Genomic DNA, 20,844 nt, shown 5'->3' with positions numbered 1-20,844 from the left:
TTTATTGCTACTTGCTTTCTGAGCTTTGGCAAGAGAATTTGTGCAGAAATCTCTCTGCAGTTAAACACTGTGATGGAAACTGGTGATAGAAACTGAAGGTATTTTTCCTTCCTATAGCTCCAGCTCAGTGAACACTGAGCAGGGGTCCATGTCCCTTCTCATTAAGAAAACATTTAAGCATGTGATTAACTTGCAGAATGTGTTTTAGTGCCAAATGGACATGGATAAATGCTGCCTTGGAAAAGGAACATAAATAGATGTCATTCCTCAGCGTTTCTTAGATATCTTGTTTGGATTCATGTAACACCTCAGCCAAACCTCAGCCTGCCAGTGGTGACCAATCTCATGCCACTGATCACTGCAATGGTCTGCCCCTTTTGCATTACATGACTATTTCACAATAAATGTAAAAGCATCTAAAAAGCTCCCTGTTTTTTCCCAAGCCCTCATGAGATATAGTTGATTTGAAGTCATCCCACAGTTCTCTGATATCTCATTTAAATGCATGCTGTCCAGAAAGAGCACATGCTATCTTGTAAGAGGAGATTTCTGATTTCACTGGTGTTGAATACTCCATCACTTCTTGCTTCTGGCATGAAGCTCTTCCTTGGCTGAAGCAGTTAGTCCTTAGGTGCTTTGTGAACTCTGGGCATCATATTTCTTAAAACTGTGGTTATGAAAAGATTCCCTGCAATGAAATGGATCCAGAAATAAAGTTTGCAAATTAAAAAAAAATCCAGGAAATACCTGCCCCGTGAAAAGAAGCAGCTTCCAAATCTCCAGCTGAAACATATTACATGTGTGCAGACCAGAGGCTTAGTGCTTCTTCCCCTCCCACCCCACACTGGACACAGTGGATTTGTGAAGAAGCATATATTTTTAAGTAAAGTACAGAAGTAAAGACTCTTCTGTCGCAGTCATGGGACTAGACTGGATTATGTTATCTGGAAGTGAAAAAATCACTCTTACTTCATGATGGCTAACAACACAGGGTGCCATACATTCAAAATATACATGTTCTTATCTGGCTTCAAGTGTTTAAGAAATGGTTAAGATACACTTGATCAGGTTGAAGGGGAAACGTTACGTCACCATGCATTAAAATGATATCAGTCCCTAACCCCTGATGGACGTGCTTGAGAAACACAGTTAATACTACATTCTGCTCCAGTGGGAGTCAGCAGACTTCTTTCATCAAGTATGAATTTGATACTGTGTATTATAGTCTGTTTTCTGCTGCTGGGAAACCTGCCTTTTCTCCTGACGAAAAAAAAAAAAAAAAAAAAGGCATATTTTTGTATAGCCACAACAGGAAGTCCTGCTCTATCTGTACCTTGTGCTGTGGACTTTCACTACAGCATTGTACAGTTCTGGGATCTTTCTCTCAATCATGGGCCTAAGGTTCTCCTTCAGCTTCCCATAGTTCTTTTTGAGTTCTTGCTGATATTCCCGCTGGTCAGCAGTTATAAGGCGCTTGTTCTTATCCACTGCTTCACCACACCTAGACAAAAGGAAAGAAAAGAAGGCATGAAATGTATCACTTAGTTCTGCTACGCTCAGTAACTTTGTGTTAGGTAATTTGAATGGATCAGTTGCTGGCTCCTCCAGGCCAGGCACTCCTCTGATAGCTGGTCAAGTTGAAAGTGAGAAAGGGCTAGTAAGAAATCTCTGTCCAAGTGCACAAACTGAGGTAATATTTTTAAGACCATTAGAAATGCATGAAAGAGCTAATAAAAATAATAACAAAACACCAAACAATAATAGTACTAAATAAATGCAATGGCTGCAGAATACTGAGTAACTGGCCAACTTACTGTCAACACATGCAGCTACAGTATTTGACAGTAGTATCATACGCACAAGGCTCATTCTGATTTTATTCAGAGTTGTCTTTCAGTAATTGTGCTTTGTCTTGACTAAAAGGATAAGTATCTTGCTATATGAGTATGCTTATTAAAATTTACAAGCAAAGGACGTATGTGTCCACCACTACCAATGTGTCTTGAGAGGGTCAAACATTTTCTTATATAAATATATATAAGAAATATTTATACATTTATATTCCTATATATAAAAATCATTTAATAAAATCAAAGCATTAGTTTTAAGTGCTCAATTTCCCTAAAATATCAGAAGATAAAACTAATGTAATCTCTTATTTTCTACATAATTCTTTTGAAGTGTTAAAATTTACTCTCATTTGGGATGCAAAACCCACCAAAGCACTGACCATGAAGCAGAGACAAGTTCTGTACCAAGTGTCTGAAGCGTGAGCTGTTAGGATTTGTGGTTTTAGCTTGAATAATTAATTACACAGTGATATTACTGTTGCATTATTGCCATTACTGACATTATTGATGCAATTCAATATTTCAGTTTTGTTTTACTGACCTCATTATAAATTCTTTGAAGCATAACCTCAGCTTGTTGTGATGTCGATAAAGTTTGGGGTCTGCTGGAATTTCAGCCAGGAACACTTGTGCTACCTCTAGCGGTCCCTTATAGGAATAACAAAGGAAAATATCAGAAAAACATCTGCTTAGACTGAAAACAGAGCACATGTTTGGTTATTTTGTTTGTTATTTCATGTGCAGAATTATGAAAGAAAATAAAAACATGAACAGTCAGGAGAACAGGACTTTTTTTTTTTTTTCCTATTTTATTTTTGTTAGAGTTTTTGCCTATCATATTTTATCCTCCCCTCCTTTTATTTCTCCTCTAGGCCCACAAAGAAGAGAAAGAACAAATTCTAGTCAGTAGAGAAGATCTGGGGTAGCTGTACTACCAAATCTGGTTACATGATAGAAACACAGTTCCTTATGTTTGGTATTACAAAGACCTCAAGGGAGTTAGATAAGCCCAGGGCAGAAAGATGCTACTCTCCAAGGCTCAAAACTGCATCTTACTTCACACTGGAGGCTTTGACTGATGAAGAATCTGGAGAAACCAAGTGTATTTAAGCTTTCAGCAAAGAAACCAAATCCTGTGAAAAAGCAAATAAGGCCAACTTTCATTCTTTCCTATCAGATTTTTTTTTTTTTTTTATCCCTCTGCCAGAGAAATCCTCTGCATCTGTATTGGTTTGAAAAGAAGGAACCGTGGACAGGAAGGAGCATGGAAGACATGTTCCTGTCAACAGAGACATGTTATGTCAATTTAGAGCATTTCTTAGACCTGACACCCATACCTCAGCTGATCTAATTCATGTTAGAGGCTCCGTGACCTGAGAACCAACCTCTCATGAGATGTATCTAGCACTTCTTGTATCACCTGGGATGGCAATATCACAGAAACAAAATGTCTAAGCACTTCAGTGTTTCTGCTTTAAACCAGGACTTGGAAACCATATGCAGGTGCACAAAACTGTAAATGAATGGAGGGTAAACTGTTTATGCTCCCTAAGTCTAAGAGCAGAAAGTCCTAACGATAATGACTAGATAGAATACAAGAACTACATATCAAGGGATAAAGTGTAAATGCACATTGTGACTAAATGTGTCTGACTAAATGTACTTGTCCCAGTGAAAGAGATGATTGCAGAAACAGTGCAGAGCATTATGAAGGAAATATTAATCTGGCTTATTTTGATCCCTTACCTGATTTACAGTGGCTCCAACTGAGCCCTGCAAAACCATTTGTAACATTTTGGCATCTGGTGGCTCTTGGTTTGTGGCTGCAGTTAGTTCCTGTGTTTTTTTCCTCATATCTTCAATAGCAACTTCAATTGGTGTTAAAATAAACTAGTGGAAATGGAAGAGACACTTCATTATTTGAACCATATACACAGATGAACTGTTCTAAACCTGGCAATAAAACCACAATCAATCCATGTTAGAGTAGTAGTTGTGAAGTCCAGGAAGACTGTTCTTTCTAAATGCCATCTTGATAAATGCTGCATTTGATCCACAACTCTTTGGCGTCTTACCTTGCAAGAGTAGGATTTGGATCAGACTCCCTATTTGTATATACTCATTATTGCCCTAAGTTACTGATTTCATGTCTTAAACAGTTTTCCACTTCCTACTGTTAAGAAAGTTTCCTTGTCTCTACAGCAGCTCTGAGTCCAATTTAATTCTTTAACTGTGCTTTATCAGCTGAAGTACAGCCATAAATAGAGCTCCATGTATCCTCCTGCACAGCAACTCAGAAGTCGAAAGAAGGATGTATATCCTCCATCCTCTCTGCTTCACCGTAAGTACTCATCTTGCATTTCTCTACCTATTCTATGCCATTCCAATTTATGAGAATGTCTGAAAACTTCAGCCTTCTTTTTTTCTGTCAAGCAAAGAATTTGAAAATCTCCCTCTCTCTCTACCCTCTCCCCTCTGCCCAGAGACTCCTTTAGCCCCTGAGAAAGTAGATCTGTCCTCAAAACCCAATTACCTCTTCTTTTTGGATAATATTTATTCTGGTTTTGATGTAGGGGAAAGCATGCATTGTTGTCAAGATGGTGTTCCTCTTGTATTGCTCGCTAAGCTCTCCTCTAGGGCGCCCATCCATGGTGAAAGGCGTAGTGTACATGAACCGACAGAGGTTGAAGTTCTTCTCAAAGTAAGTTACCCTGTCCTTCATCTCATACTCATCAAAATATGGCTCCACAAAAGTAATCTGTATGTATGCCTGAGAGAAGAGGAAAGAATCATTACAGTACTTTACAATGAAAAGAGTACATATGAAATATCCCATAGTTCACACTTGGCTAAGGATGGTCTGGAACTGCACAGAACTGCAAATCCTTCAGAGCTCCTTCTTTTCTCCAGTGCTGACAAAACTCATCTCTGGAGAGGGCACAGCGTAACTCTGGGAATCAAAGCAAGAGCAGGGACTGGAGATCAGAGCTTCAACTTTCCATCTGCTGTGACTAGCTACCAAACTGAGCCTTTCACATAAGATTTCATAGAATCACAGAATATTCCAAGTTGGAAGGGACCCACAAGGACCATTGAGTCCAACTCCTGGGTCCCCAAAGGACTACCCAAAAGTCACACCATGTGTCTGACAGCGTTATCCAAACGCTTCTTGAACTCCATCAGAGTCAGCGCCATGACCACTGCCCTGGGGAGCCTGTCCCAGTGCCCGACCACCCTCTGGGTGCAGACCCTTTCCCTAACCCCCAGCCTGACCCTCCCCTGTCCCAGCTCCATGCCGTTCCCTCGGGTTCTGTCGCTGTCCCCAGAGAGCAGAGCTCAGCGCCTGCCCCTCCGCTCCCCTTGTGAGGGAGCTGCAGACCGCCATGAGGCCTCCCCTCAGCCTGCTCCGCTCGGGGCTGAGCAAACCAAGGGGCCTCAGCTGCTCCTCATACATCTTGCATACATCTAAACTCCTCACCATCTTCATAGCACTCCTTTGGATGCTCTCTAATAGTTTTATGTCCTTTTTGTATTGTGGTGCCCAAACTACTTGAGGTGAGGCCACACCAAATGCAGAGAAAAGCAGGACAATTCCTTCACTTGACTGGCTATCTCCTTGATGCACCCAAAAATATGGTTCACTCTCTTGGCTTTAAGGACCTCCCTAGTCACACAGGTATAGCTGTAGGTTTTTTTGTTTGTTTGTTTGTTTGTTTGTTTGTTTTTTGTGCTTTGCTGTTTGAGTATAAAAGCTTCAAGGAAGGAGATCCCTCTCTCTCCCTTTCTCTTCTGTGATCAAGTACTCAACTCAGTAGTACTTTCCCTACCTTATTAGGATCCAGCTTGCTTTTGTCTACAGGGGCAGAGTCTTTAATCACTTCCACAGCATCCTCCCCAAAACACTGGCCATAAAATCCCTGGAAAAGAAAAGGAATTATTCCAGAGTGTGTTTAGTCCTTAATACAAAGCTAATGACCTATGTGTTTCTAGGGAAAAGGAGCAACTATGACTATTTCTGGGCTCTGTACAGTAAACACACTGCTTCATGAACAACAGCTGGCCAGGCTCAGGCAACTTACTGACAAAGCTCAGTGTGAGCTGCTCACAAAAATATAAAGATCCAGCTAAAAAGAGAAGAAGAGAACATTGCAGTTTGAAGAAAAAGTTGAAAAGGTACCAAAGCAAATATTGGGCCTGTTTAGCTCAAATCATTCAACATATCATGAATCTTCCTGTTAGAGACATGGCCTTAAGGTACTGAGAATAGATCACTTTCATCATTTCACTGTAAAAAGGCTATAAAAGAAAGGATATATACATAGGGAATAATCTATTGTATAGATCAGATTGTGATTGATTTCTATATATCAGTAATAATAGTAGAGTTGTGCACATTCATTAGAAAGTATGACATAGCATAGGAGATTATATTATCACAACATTTTTTTCCTTACCTCTAATCTGTGAGAAATCTCGGGAAGTTTGGTAATCGCAGGCTCCTTATAAACAAATTCCTGTTCATCTAAGTCCCCAAATTTGGATCCATAGAAACCAACACGGAAATAAGTTCCAAACATTCGCTTTTGACCCTAAATGATACAAAGAGGAAAATTACAATTACTTCTTATTCAATGGCAACATAGAATACTTCTAATTTTTTTTTTTTTTATTTGATGCACTGAAAACAACAGAAAACCTACTAACCCTACACCTTCCCGTATTTCAGAGCCATATTTAGTTTTCTGTGTTTTCAATGCCAATGAATTAGAAGCACGTATTCATGGAAGAAAACATAGAGGTGAAGGGGACATTTGACTGAAACCCAACTAAAAATTTAGGCTGATCATGAAGTGACTTTTACAAAACAAAAGAATATATTCCTATGTTTCTTTAAGTCCATCAAACTTAACAAAATTCAAATTTTGCAATGAGCAAAGGTTGGTAAGAACTTGAGACTGACTAGACTCAGTAGTAAAATGCTTCTGGAGGTAGAGAAATAAGGGGCAGCATGTATGTGGAGAATTTAGCCAGGCATTTGTCTTTCTTCTGTTTAAGCATTGAAAATACTAGCTAATGGACAAGAAGGTTGTTTTTCTTAAGTCAACATGGCCAGGTTGAATCACGCAATTTCTTATTCTAGGTTTGTTCAAATGTCCTTCTGTAACTCTGAAACAGTATTATATTCATTTATTCCTTTTCTTACAGGGAGAATAGAGCTTGTTTCACTGTAGAGTGTACTTCACAGGTAAGACAAAGCATATGTAAGCTGTTGTTACAAAAAGGAAATGGATCTAGTTCATACCAGTTTTCATTTTATTATCACCAGTCATAAACAGTGTAGCCCAGCAACCTGTCTTGCTAGTGCTGCCTTGCCTTACAAGTACCTTATTAATAATGCTGTCAAAGGCCTTCTGTAGCTTGCTGTGTGTCAAGGTAAGTTTTCTGAAGTCTCGATGTGCTTCCAGTATAGGGATGACAATTTTGTACACCTCATTCACAGTTTCATACAATCCCCCCTTGGGAAAAAAAAAAAAAAAAAAAAAAAGGAAAAAAATTAAAAACATAGAAGAAAAGAAGTGAGTCCTCAGGCACTCTGAAAAGGAATTGGACCTATACCAATGGACAGGCTGAAAAGGGTACTTATGGGACTTTAATCTGTTATGTAATTTGTTTTAGCTTTCTAAAATCTAGTAATACTAAAAGAGTAGTTCTGAAAGTAGCTCTAAAGCAAAAACTGGATCAAATTTGGATCTCTGATCTGTTGAACCCTCAATGCAAAATTCCTGTGTGAAGGACGTGGTTTCTGGTTATGGACCAGAACAGTTAAGAATTTTAGGTGAGAAGAAGAGAATGGATCTATTTTGTGTGTATGGCTTTATTGAGACCAATGAGCAACAAAACCTGCATCTGCAAAAAAGGTACCCACATGATTTCTTCAGAGATGCTAAATAATGCTCTTTACCACTGCAGCAATACTATGAGCTAGTTGAGTATTAACACCATGACTCTACATAATAAGGGTAGATTTTTAGGGCAGTAGTTGTACTCTGTGTGAAAGCATAGCAGCAACTCTCACATCTTTCATAAAATCTGTATCTTAAGCAAGACCTTCTTTTTTAAGATGTACCATCCCATGAAATATATCAGCCAGAAAGTCAATCACTTTCCGCTGATGCTGCCTGCAATTCCCACTGTAGAGGTGGGTACATAGCTGAGCTAGGCTACTTGTAAAGTGTGTTAAGTGGAGCTGTTTGAGACAAGGCTGGGTCAACCACAAGATGCATCTTGTTATCTGCAGTGGGGCAGATCTGTGGAGGTTGAACAGTAAGCCTGTCCTTCCTTGTGTGCAGGAAAACAAGCTTGCATAGCTTCTCTACATCTCCACATGCTTTTGGCCCTCACTCACCGTGCTGAAGAGTTCTGCTGCTTGTTCCAGTAGCCCCACCAGACCACTTTCTGAAAAATACCTCCCAGAGCATATACCATCTTCATCTGGGGACAAAACATCATCTGAAACAGCAGATTCCTCCAGCACATTGGATGAAATGTTCTAAAGTAAATCAGAGTAGAAAAATCAGGATCCAAGAGCAATAGTCTACAGTAAAGACCCAGGCAGAAACAGTTTCAACATACTTATATGACAGAAAGAAGAATGAGATGTAAGTGCAGCCAGGGGGTACATAGTTAAATCTTATTTAGAAGCAAATGGAACATCATAAATTTTCACAGATGACAGATCAGGAGATTTTTAGAAGAATCCCAAGCTTTCTTGCCTCAGGTTTAAAAGGCGAACTCCTGTAGATCACTAACTGACTTTCCTCTGGTGGCTGGATTCCCCTGGATCTGCAATGCACAGAATCTCCTATGCTCCAGGGGTCACTGGCAGTCATGCCCTTTTAGTTTCTATTACCTCAGAGATGAAAAAAAATCAGGCTGCACCTCATGTCTCCCGTGAGCTGTTTGAAGAAGCTGAATTTTCAAGTTGTTAATTTTACGACTTCAGCAAACGAAGTAGAACACAGACGATATTATTCTACAAGCTGCAATACTGGAATGTTCCTTCTTGTCTCAGCCTCTACCCTGTTACACCTTGATCCTAAACAATTTACTCGTTTTTTTTTTTTTTTTATTAAAGTTACTGATCTTATCGTGTGTTTAAATAAAACTAAATAAATTATGCAGTGTCAAGTCACTCTTTGAGATTCTAGACCACAAAGTAACAAGTCTGCAGCTCTTCAGGATCCATTTGGATAAATGACGTTGGGTAGAACCAACATAAAAAATATTAGAATATACAGAACTACATATAAATGCACATTAAAATATGTGCAAATACAATATGGAACAAGCATGTGTGACTTTCAAGAGCAGCAGAAATCCTAAGGTTCAATTTGCTAGTGATTAAAAGAAGTTAACTTCGTGTCATGGTGTCTCACTTCAGCAGAACTGACAATGTCAGCCTGTCTGAGTGCAGGATAGATGCCAGCTGGCTAGCTATCTGATTCCTGAAAGACATCTTTATAAAATGGCAGAGACACTGAGGGCTGTTACTATTGATCAGATTTCAGATAAAGAATTGGCATCACGCATCATTAGCAACACAGGACTTTTCCCCATGGGTTTTGTAGCTGTATTTATTTCCTCCATAGGTGAAATTTATTCAAGCCATGCTGCCATTACTGTGTCTAACAGTAATGTAAGCTCCACTGTTAGGGTGAGTGCAAAGTTCAGGACAGCATTTGCAGGAGTTAAGTATATGTCTGAATTTCAGCCAGAGGGAAAACTGCAGCACCTTTTAGTATTCCAATGCCTGCCATTTTTGACCTACCAGTCTCATGGAAGACAGTGACATAAACCACAGTTGGCATACCTGGCACATATCTAGAGCAACTCATACTACATGTTACAGTCCAATTTCTGGCTTTCCTTTTCTGTAACAGTAACCATTAGGACTGTTTTCACAGAGTGGCATGCAGCTTTTGAGGGTTTTCTTGTTTTGTTTTCTTTAGCAATGGAAAAAGTGTCCAGAGAAGTGATTTATTTGTAAGAGAAAGCCAAGAAAATCACAGACTTTAATTATTTCTTCATTAGCTCTAAATCTGTAAAAACTTATATCAGACATGTATTTCCATGTTTTACAATCCACATGTTCTAATAGGAGGCCACCTCCATGACATATCTCTGGTGCTAGCATGACGTTTTGCAAAGTGGACATACCTAATTTACCTTTAGCCTTAATCTACCTTCCATATGGAATAATTTTATAAGTCACTATATGATAAAGGCAATACATAAGTTACGTCATATATTATTTGCAATTATTTTGGACCTCACGGACCTATCTTTCTTTAAGGAAAAGAGACACTTTTGTGAACTCAAGAGGGTTGACAGTGATCATTAGCCCTTATTCCCATGTTAGGAAGGAAAGATGCAACTTAGATCCCTAAAACTAAGGAAGGTTAAGGAAGACTGGAACTCAGATCCCCAAAGCAGCATGGCTGAATTAGCCTAACACCAGGCTCAGGCTAATTAGTCCTGTGTCTCAGCAGGTAGACACACACATACTAGGACCTTGTCTGTAGTAATATAAAGTGACTTTATAGTTAGTCCATATGTAGTTCATACTCTCCTTAAGTCCTCCTCATCACTTGTAAGGGTGATTTATTGCAAACACAAATTGCTGATTTCCAGGGATAGTTTTATGATTGTAGAGATGGGAGCATACACAGTTTTGCCTGGCACAGTATAAGGACAAATGTTATTTTACTGACAACCAGTTGTCTGGATGTTAATGGAATCGTTGCAAAAGACCTAGGTCAACTCATTTAATTCTTTGCCACATCACTTTACTCTTTTATATATGTACACATATGTAAAAGATAACACTTCTACTCATTCAGAACAATAGTTTTAATACACAATAAATCTCAATTCCACAACTGAACGCATATCACCAATACTAGTTAATTCCATATTCAAGCTCAGTGGAGAAATGGATACAGAAAGAATCATTGGGTGAGATCTGGAACTCCAGGTAAAGCTGGGACACTCTGAGTAGTGTTATTCTACTTTAAAGAGGTCATCTGAAGAATGTAATCACAGGCGCTACAAAACACAAACCTGTTTGTAAGGAACGGGAGCTCCTCTCTCGAAAGGCTTTGTAAAAATGCAAAGTGTTATTATAGTTAATTATTGTCATTGAGCAAATTGAGGTTTAAAATTATGCTGTCAGTTAAAGAGTTTTGTAATTGGGTTTCTGGTCATTAAGGCATTTAATTACCACTCTCCTATGGAGCAACTGTTCCTTTAGCAAATGTAGTTACATAAGCATTTTGATGAGGGAGACAAATTTGCCTAAGATACTCTTAACTCCTAAGTTTTAACTTTTCTAGTGTCTTGTAGAATAGACTTTATTCTCTAAAATAACTGGAACCATACTCATTCGTCTGATCAGTTTGGGAGGAATGAAAGAAGGAATTGCATTAAGGTCAAGTGTGCAAGATTACATGTTCATGTTAGTCTGGGAGCAGCAAGAACTTGGAAGAGAAATGCAGATTTCATCTATATCCAGATGATAATCATATAAAACAAATAGGGAGGAAAGAAGAAAATAGAAATAATTAATGTAAGTTACAAGTTAGGAATGCAAAACTGATAAGGGATGCAAAAGAATAAGGGATGCAAAAGTGTAAATCCATGGCCAGAAGATTATCCAGTAAAAAGTATATACAGATAACTACCAATGTAGTAATTGTAAAGGAATTCTAATAATGCTAGCATTGCCTGACTGCTAAGGTGGAATTGTGAATACTATTCCCCAACATACTCAACTCAATGCAAAATGCCATGTGGTTCAATAATATTCACATTTACTATTCTGAAGGGAAAAAACAAATGTGTTGTGATTATATCAAGGGATGATGAATGTACCAACTACTAGTGTTAGCCATTTCAAAATCACCTGGACCATAAAATGTGCCCCTCAACTCTTTGAGTGAACTAAGCAAAAGGGTATTGAGGCAGCTAGTACCTAGTTGTTGCATGTTTTGGAAAACTGGAGAAGTTCCAGGGGAGGAAATGTCTTTTGGGGACTACGTTTTTAAAACAGTAAACAAGATAACCATTGGTAGGTTTATCAGGCTACATTCCAGACAAAATAATGGAAATTCTGATACAAAATTTTACTAAGGAAAAAAAAATCAGAGATTGCAATTAATCAACACCAGACTATAGAAACTCAGGTTCTACTTTTAAAGTGACTATAATCTGACAAAGGCAAAAATACCCAAACAGCAGATGTCTATACAACATCTGAGATAGTACTGCACAACATTTCTATTAATTGCTTAGAATGATTCCAAAGCATTGCAGCAAGCGTTACAAACAAAAAATAGTCTTACAGAGATCTTCACATGTCTTAGACAATAATCACAAATGAAGAATCAACACATGGGAATATTTTAAGGGTCCAGTCATTTCTGGTTTTTAATTATGTGTGGAAAAAAAAAGTGATAAACTAAGTTTTGATACACTAAGTTTGCACAAAAATTAGTTCAGGTAAGGATAACTAAACTACACAATCTGATAAACTATGTACAAATAAATACTTGCATTTCACAATGTCTAACTCTGACAATAAAGAATGACCTTCTTACCATGAAATGTAGAAAAGAAGTGTGTAAGAAAACAAATAAACAAACACACAAAACCCACAAAACTCGTTGGAAAAGATCAATGTATCAATGAGAAATGAGCTCAACAAGGCCAATACAACCAGTGGGGTCTCTGGAAATATAACTGAGAGATACTTCACAGGATTAGAGAACTTAAGGGACATTTTTTTCTGCTTATAGACTAATACGATTATACCATTCACTACTCAGAAGGATGTTGGTTAGTAACTAGAGGACAGTCAAAGAATCGGAGAACATATCTAAAAGAACACAGTAGCTCCAATTACCTAGCTTATCTGAAAGAAGGCTGAAACATTCATCTGTAGTTATTAAGAAACAACCCTAGGAAAAGATATATGATAATAGAAGGGTTCTATTTGGCAAACATGAGATTACAGCATCCAAAGGATGCAAAGAGAAAATAGAGACAGAGAGATGTTACAGTACGTTTTCATCAGTGAGTGTGATAAATCATAAGCACAACCTATCAAAAGTATTGATGGATTCACTGTAACTTTTCCTATCCATACATGCACTCTTACTCTGCTTTAACACAGGAAGAAATACACATGCCATGATAGATCACCCCAACCTTATACTGTCAGAACTTTGGCTCCTCTCCTTACCTGAAAGCTGACACTGCCCACTGGGAGATAGCTATGATCTTCAAGCATGCTGAGGTACTCGGCCACCAGTGCTGCAGCATGGACAAGACACATGGCTGCTTCTGTGTAGCACTTCCTCTTGGTGTGCTTCTCTGCCATGTTCTGCAGCCAAGTCAGTCTCAAGTCAGGCGATGTCTGGTATCCTTTGGCAATTCTAACAATGTGAGAAAGAAAGGAGACATGACTGATCTCTTCTTCTCTAGTAACAGAGAGGACTTCTACAATTCTCTACCCGGGCTAAATGGAAGCTTACACCTCTTTATGCTGTGAATATGATTCACTGAGCACTGGGCAAAAGAAATAACTAGGGAAGAGGAACCAGGACAGAGAGAGATTATGAGGAGAGTAAAATTCCTGAATCCTGGACCCTTTGGTGACCCTGACTCCCATCCTTCCCCGGGCCCATGTCCACCAGCCACCTCCCACGGCTCCACTGCAACACTGTCCATCCTGCCTGGGCCCCTGCGAGAGGCCAGCTGTGCTGAAGTGGCAGTGTACATACAGAACAGCTATTGGTTTTGTCCACAGCTTGTTGCTAACATACACAGCTCTTGTGCTCACCTCAGTACAGAATTTCCTCAGAAACAATTGTAAATGGATTCACCTGTACATGAGATCCATGAGCATCTCTGGATCTTCCTGAAATTCCCTCATTTTCACCGTATCTGACAGGATGCTGTTCAGATTACATAGCAGCTCCTCTACCTGCAGTAATACAAAGATCAACATGAATTTCTCGGGCATTTTTTTCCCTTCTAGAAAAATACCAGCATCTTCACCAAATGATAAGTTATTCCCATTTAGTTCCTCTTAGCCAAGGAAATGACAGGATGCTGAATTGCTACTAGGTGTATTTTTCCAATTCTACTCAATGGAGCAAACACTGCTGACATAGTAAATCTTATACATACATTTTGATGAATCAAAATGAGTTGGACCCCTGTGATCAGTTTATTTCTGAATGGAAAAAATTAAACAAAGTAAAACACTACAAACCGACGTGCTAATTTAGTTCATCTTTACTTGAACTGTGATCTGATAACAAAGCAGGTGTTTTTGTAAGTCTTCAACACAAACTAAGTTATTTTAAGAATTTCAGCAAAGTACCTGGAACTTGTCTGAAGTATTTTTCATTATTGCTACTGCTGCCTTATAAATTCAGAGATAAGTTTCCACAGTGCTACTTGTCTGAAAACATAATTAATCAGATTCCTTCTTGGGAAACTCTTATAGTGTACAATTCCTGCTGGAGTCTAGGAAAAAGCTGTGCACAAAGCTAAGAGATAACTTCTCTAATGTGGTTCCAATGGAAATTTCCAAGAGTTTATTCTACAAAATTACATCCTCCACTTTTGTCCTGCTTATTATTGCATAAGAGGTAAGCTAAGGCAATAAATCCTGCATCCTTATTTTCATTACTGCGGAAGACCAAGATTCTTGGATTCTTGCTCCAAGCACATTCCTGTGTGAAAGCTCTGATATAAAGCCACAGATATCACAAAAGATTTGACCTGAAGGGGAAATGGTGTTGCCTGCATATCCACATCTTCTTCTGCATAGGCCAGGATGGTTCGTAAGGAGCGTCGAAGGAATTCCTCATTAAATTCGGGTGATTTGCCAACCAAAGAAGCTAGTGACATGGTCACCTGCATCTTCACTCTTGCAAAATTCTTTCAGAAGAAAAAAACAAAAACAAGAGAATGATGGCTACACCACACCACGCATATCAGTTCACATATCTCTGTCTCCTGCATAAATCAAACACACTTTCCCCTGCCCACACTGAGTGGATAAAGTCAATACTTTGCAAGTAAGAACCAGCAAACCCTGACTTTGACGTGTCCATGCTTTGGGGCAAGAATGTGCCTTGGAATACGTATGCTTGCTTCAGACAGAGGAGAGTCAGAAGCCCTTTTCTTTCTGCCTTCTGGACAGGTCAGCAGGTGTATACGTCAGGCCATCCACAGAGAAGGAGAGGCAGCAGGACTGTGTAGGAATTCTGGAAACAAGTCTGGGAAGCAAAAGGCCGCTGAGGGCTTCACATGGTAATATACCATGCCTTGCTGGTTAACTGTCTAAGAGGCACATTCTGCTCCTGCAAAGCCAACACTTTTTACATGTTCAAAGCTTTAAAAGTAAAAGCTAGAGGAAAAATACTGTGTAAAATCAGATGCTATCCAAAATGCTAATGAATGTCCTTACAGGCTAGGACATTAGGAGTCTATATGCATAAAATAAGCATTTTGCTCTGTATGCATGGGTAGAATCAGAGCCTAGTTTACTGTTCCCAATACAAAAGGGCAAGTGGAAAATTCACACTAATAACAAAATACAGTTGTTCTACTGAGGCTGTAACTGCATTAGAGTAGAACTGGTCTAGTTTTAAGCAGTTCTGACACAGGAGTGAAAAAGAATACCAGAAAAACTGAAGAGTGTTGTTTATCCATAGAATCACGGGATTGTAGAATCATCTACATTGGAGAAGACCTTCAAGATCAAGTCCAAACAACAACCTGACCTACCCAGCCCAATCGCTAGACCATGTCTTGCCCTTGCTAACAGAAGCCTGTTTGAAAATGCATTTACAGATACTGCATACAAAAAAATAAAATCACATTTTCCTAAACAAGACACAGAACAATAATCAAAACTATTTTTCCCCTACACTTGTAGGCACCTCTATGACTTCAAATATGTGAAACAGCACAACATATTAATCTGCAGATGCTTCCCATGTGTTATCACAACTTAAGTTTTACTTTCACTTGGTCAGGAAATTGGCGTCACAAAACATACTGCTGTTCTCAGAATCTTACACTGGTAGAGCTGAAGCTGTATCTCATGAGGAGATAAAGAGTAGCACACGCTTGAGTCCGTGTAACATCTATGCTGCTGCTGCAGTGGTGGAGAACTCTTTGACACAGGTCAGCACACTGTTCCACCTCCTCTTCAAACAGGAAATCTCCAAACTAAGGGAGACAGAGAATACATCATTCATTACTCACATTTCTGGCCATTAAAATGTGAATTTGTGCTTAGCACACAAAAATCATAGGATTCAGACAAAGATTAAAATTTGTAAAAAAGATATTTTATGTCCTTTGAAACAGACATCTGATTTCTGTGCCTCTGTAGGTTCCATTTCCAAGCCTTTTTACAGAAAAGAAAGGTTTGAAAATAGACTTAATGTTTAAATAAAGAGCAACAGATGGAGAAAGAATAATTTTTTTATGGAGTCCCATGGATCCAGAAGATTGTGAAAGATCAAATATTGCAAAATTCATAAAAAGCATGGAGAGTTGTTATTTTCAGAATATATAATGGTTGATGAAACATGCAAATATTTCCTTAAGCATAAGGAGCAATTACTAGCTTTTTGCATCAACACCCTACCCTTCCTCAGCCCTCCAGCATGTTCTTCCTCCTACGGTATGCCACAAAACTTCAACTGCCCAGCTTTCACCCAGACCCTCCTTTAAAGCATCTCCTCAATGCACCTCATACACAACAAACCCAGGGGACAAGATGTTTGTCCTAAGGAAATGTCAGTGTACACAGCACAGATGCACCAGTACCATATGTACATAAACTGGATTGATAAAGTTGTGTGAACATATTGTGAGGATGTTATTTCTCATTTGCAGGACTACATGTATTTCCCAGTCCTCAAACTTTCTTCACTTTATTATCTCAGTGGTTTGTGCCTAATTTATATTACAAGCCTGATGGCACAGGGTTCTATCGTTTTCATTTGTTTATAAAATAACATTTATATACCTAAGGTGTAACAGAAATAATTGGAATGATTGCTTCATAAAATAAAGAACTGAGTCAGCTTAACTGGAAGATCTATTTCAATGAAATAACGATTGCTTCACAAAATTCATTATTTTAATTGGAAGTTAGCTTTCAAAGATAAAGTACAATGAAAACATAATTATGAGTTTCATAACTGCTCATATACATACCCTATAATTAGGCTTTGTCATCCAATCTGCATCTAACAGCAGACAGGCATTAATTGGACAGGAGTATCCTGTTCATTATTTGCATTTTTGGAACGTTTAGGTGAAAAAAGCATTTCACAGATTTTTCCTTTTTGGAAATGTTTTTCTTTGTAGGTGAATAGATCTTTACCAGATTTTAGATTGGAAAATGGTTCTGATGATATAATAACTCATTTTACTTTATGGAATCTGTGCAGTCCTAGAGTTAAGATTCCTAATTAAAATAAAAAATATTTAAAATCATTATATGGATTTTTTGTAACCTTTTTTTATTAGTGAATTTTCTGTATTTAAGAGTAAACTGCTAGAACCACCAAGTTATTATTGATTCAGTTAGTCCACTTTTTATGGGCAATGAAATAATCTTGCAACAACTGGAGAAGTCCCTCCATGTCCCTACAGACAGGTATTGGTATTTACATATGCAAAACATATGCATATGAATATATGTGAATGCCACAGGAAAAATGGTGAGTGGATGCACACAGCTCTGCTCTAGAAATACTGCTATAATAACTTGACTGGAAGCATGTAAACAGAAGTATTTCAAGAGCATACCTTAGCAATGAGTGCTCTGAGTGTAGCAAAGCAGTGAGTCAAATAAGTGGTGCTCTGATCGCAGCCAAGAGAATTTACCAGGACCTTCAAAACTCCTCCCAAGAGATTGTCTCTGCATTCTGCCGCAAAGCTTGCCTACACATGGAGGAGAAAAACAACAATAACTGCATTAGGTAATTCAGCAGTGAACTGGCATGTAGGAATTGGTTGTTCTGCTATCCTGTCCACAAGACACATCCAGCAGCTTGGAGATCACAGGTTCTTTTGATTTTTTTTTTTAATTTGTTAATATCTGCTGAAAAGGAAACTCAAAACAGTTTTGTAGTGATCAGAAAGATGAGTGAAAATGTTTCCAACATTTCTCAACATCCACAGACCCCCAATGCACTTTTAAGCTCAGCCAGCTTCTGCAGTGACTCTTGCAGCACTGTCCACTTTCTGTCCAGTCTTTCATGCACCTTGGATTAGGAAATGATTCCTTGTTGGCCATGCACCAGCCTTTTTCCTCATGCATTTCCTGGGCCTACAAGCTACACAGGCATACTGGTATGCTCTGATCAAACCAGCACCCTGGATATTGGGAACACAAGGCTCTATGAGGAGTGTCATGCAAAAATCATGCCTGGTACCACAACTATATCTGCTAAATGCTTTTCAACTAGCAAGTTTTGAAGAACAAAGTTTTCTCTTTGCTATGTATTAATATGTATGTTGCTCCAACAACAGTACTCCAATACCCATGAATTTGGAGCATCTTTCCTATACCTTCCCGGCACAGTTAACTATCACAGTTCCACTGTGAAATTTTTCTTCATCTGACTCCTGCAAGTTAAGTTCTTTACATTGCTGTAGGGGGGGAACATCAGCACATCCTTTTCAGAAGCAAGATCTTTTCCTGCATCAGGCACTCTGTGGGAGTCAAGGCTAAATCCTTTTCTCTCACAGGATCACATGAGAGGCAAAGTATGACCTAAGGCTGGCCACCAGCCCAGTTACAAATTACTAATAACTTTAGATACATTCCTAACATAAATGAAAAATTTTCTTTTCTCATCCTCTCCAAACTCCCATGTCACGGTAAAACAGCTGAAATAGCTGTTGGTCACATCAGCTGAAGACAAGGCGGTAGTTTTCCATTTCATTCACACTAGTGTAATGCTGTGTAGTAGAAAGTGCTTGTGACAACAGTGTAAAGCAGTAGTTTTGTCTTTGAATTCATTCATCCTTGTCTTCACCCTCTCCACTCCACTCCTCCACCCCAATTACACAAGCTTACAGGAGGTCTTTAATGAAAACAATTTGCAATGCCTAAGAATATAAAGGCTTGCTTCCACTGACTTCTGAGGGAGCAGGGATTGGTACAAAGCCAGCTCTGCAGTTTCCCACCTGGATGATGTTCTCTTGCATGTCAAGAATGATCAGGTTAGCTTCAGTTGCCAGGTTTCCGCTAATCAGAGCTTCTTGATCTAGCTCTGCTTTTGTCCTACAAAAAGGAGTTCGAATTAAAGCACACAGCAAGTATCACAGGAATTAGATTAACTTCTATTGAAAAAAAAGCAAAATATGAATGATGGTATTCTGAATGATCCTGTAAGAGCAAACAATGAAAACAGTGTTCAGCAGTGTTTCTTAAGAACCAGTGTCAAATGAGGAGAGCTGATACTGTAGATTACAAGTTCTAAAGGGAACACCTGAAAAATAGTCCACTGGATAGGTCAAATAGATGCTGATGCTTCCTTATTGGCTACTCTACCCTCAATATCACACTCCATTGCTCAATAACCTAGGCAGATATTTTTGAATGCATCAGCAGGACATGAAAACCCAAAATGAAGAGAAAAAAAAAAAAAAAAAAAAGGAAAGAAAGCTGCATTTGGCAGAGGGGAAACAGCTTCAGTGCCATAGCAGCTTCAGTGCCACAGCAGCAGTACTTAATATAAGAACTCAAGAAAGCTGATTTTTGGAATTGTTGACAATACAAGACAGCAGGTCCCATGGCTGCAGGGTCAGTGCAGCAGCGCCACAGACCACCTAAGAGAGGTCTGAAGCACTTCCCTAAGACAGAAAGTATGGCAATGTGACAACGTTTTAGTTGAGACCTAAGGATGAGATCTGTCACACAGCTCCCCTGCAGCTGAGCACTCTGAGCTTGGGGCTCAACTCCTAACAACTGTACTTTCAGACATGCCATAAACACAAAGAGGAGATTTTATTCTACCTCCTAAACCACTCAGAAATGGGCTATTGCATGGCCTGAAGCTACTCTTTAAAGCTTGAGATTAGAGCTGCTCTGACTTGGGCCAAGTGCACCCAAAGGTGTGTTTCTTGGATAGATGAACAGTCTTAAAACCGCACTTCTGAGTGAGTTCATAATCTGTGGCTTTTCTGCTATGTTTGCTTCTCCTTTCTGCCCAGTGGAGTCGCACCCAAAAAGAAAACCAGAAAAGTAAAGAGCCATTCTTTGGGGCACAACCAGGTAAATCTGGAGAGGGCCAGGACAGGAAGTCACGACAATAGTACAGTTATTAATTACAGTGACTCAAAGCAATGAAGAACAGAAGGGCCTGCCAAGAAGCTGGCCGTGGATTGCTAAATATGAGTAACAACTGAACAAATCAAGCAAAAAACATAGCCCTTTGAACCACTTCCAGCAAGCACACAGTCTTACACAGTAACCACGCTGAATGGATCTTCTTTGACACCACACTTAGCTTATATCTGCAGCTGCTGCCATCCCAGCCCACGCTGGGCTCAAGGAGAAACAGGCTGAGTGGCCAAGTGCAAACTCACTATTCCACATATGCCCTGCAAACACCTTACCAGCAGGAGGTACTCTATGGAGATGCACAAAGGACGAGAGCAAAGATCTCACATACCATAGTCACAAGCGCAATGAAGCAGAAGTGCCTTGACAACATGCAGAGCTTTACTTATTTACCAGAATTTGTAATTTAAGTGGTTTAACTGAACCAATACAAATAGATATTGTAGAGCTGCTGCTTGAGGACTGGCTTGCTCTGGCTTCAGTGAAACTGGGAGAAAGCAAGCTGCTTTCAAGGCAAAGTAAGAATATCCTCACAAGATCTGCACC

General features: G+C 39.1%; 1 protein-coding gene across 1 annotated transcript in view; it reads right to left on the bottom strand.

Annotated features, from left to right (window-relative positions):
- Positions 1–376: 376 nt before the first annotated feature.
- The window catches only part of DOCK8 (dedicator of cytokinesis 8), a 76,203-nt gene continuing 55,735 nt past the window's right edge, over positions 377–20,844 (bottom strand). Inside the window, exons 33-47 of the mRNA XM_032205806.1 lie at positions 19,140–19,236; positions 17,754–17,888; positions 16,005–16,157; positions 14,700–14,858; positions 13,793–13,893; positions 13,150–13,342; positions 8,257–8,400; positions 7,235–7,366; positions 6,305–6,439; positions 5,678–5,767; positions 4,384–4,620; positions 3,597–3,740; positions 2,392–2,498; positions 1,334–1,501; positions 377–688 (exon numbers count right to left, since the gene is read on the bottom strand). Coding sequence (XP_032061697.1) covers positions 628–688; positions 1,334–1,501; positions 2,392–2,498; positions 3,597–3,740; positions 4,384–4,620; positions 5,678–5,767; positions 6,305–6,439; positions 7,235–7,366; positions 8,257–8,400; positions 13,150–13,342; positions 13,793–13,893; positions 14,700–14,858; positions 16,005–16,157; positions 17,754–17,888; positions 19,140–19,236 — 2,056 coding nt within the window. The 3' untranslated portion in view covers positions 377–627. The remainder of the gene's footprint in view (positions 689–1,333; positions 1,502–2,391; positions 2,499–3,596; positions 3,741–4,383; positions 4,621–5,677; positions 5,768–6,304; positions 6,440–7,234; positions 7,367–8,256; positions 8,401–13,149; positions 13,343–13,792; positions 13,894–14,699; positions 14,859–16,004; positions 16,158–17,753; positions 17,889–19,139; positions 19,237–20,844) is intronic.

The sequence above is a fragment of the Aythya fuligula genome, chromosome Z (assembly GCF_009819795.1).
Source record: "Aythya fuligula isolate bAytFul2 chromosome Z, bAytFul2.pri, whole genome shotgun sequence".
NCBI lineage: Eukaryota > Metazoa > Chordata > Aves > Anseriformes > Anatidae > Aythya > Aythya fuligula.
The sequence above is the reverse complement of the archived record's forward strand: the minus strand, read 5'-3'. Positions and strand labels throughout refer to the sequence as shown.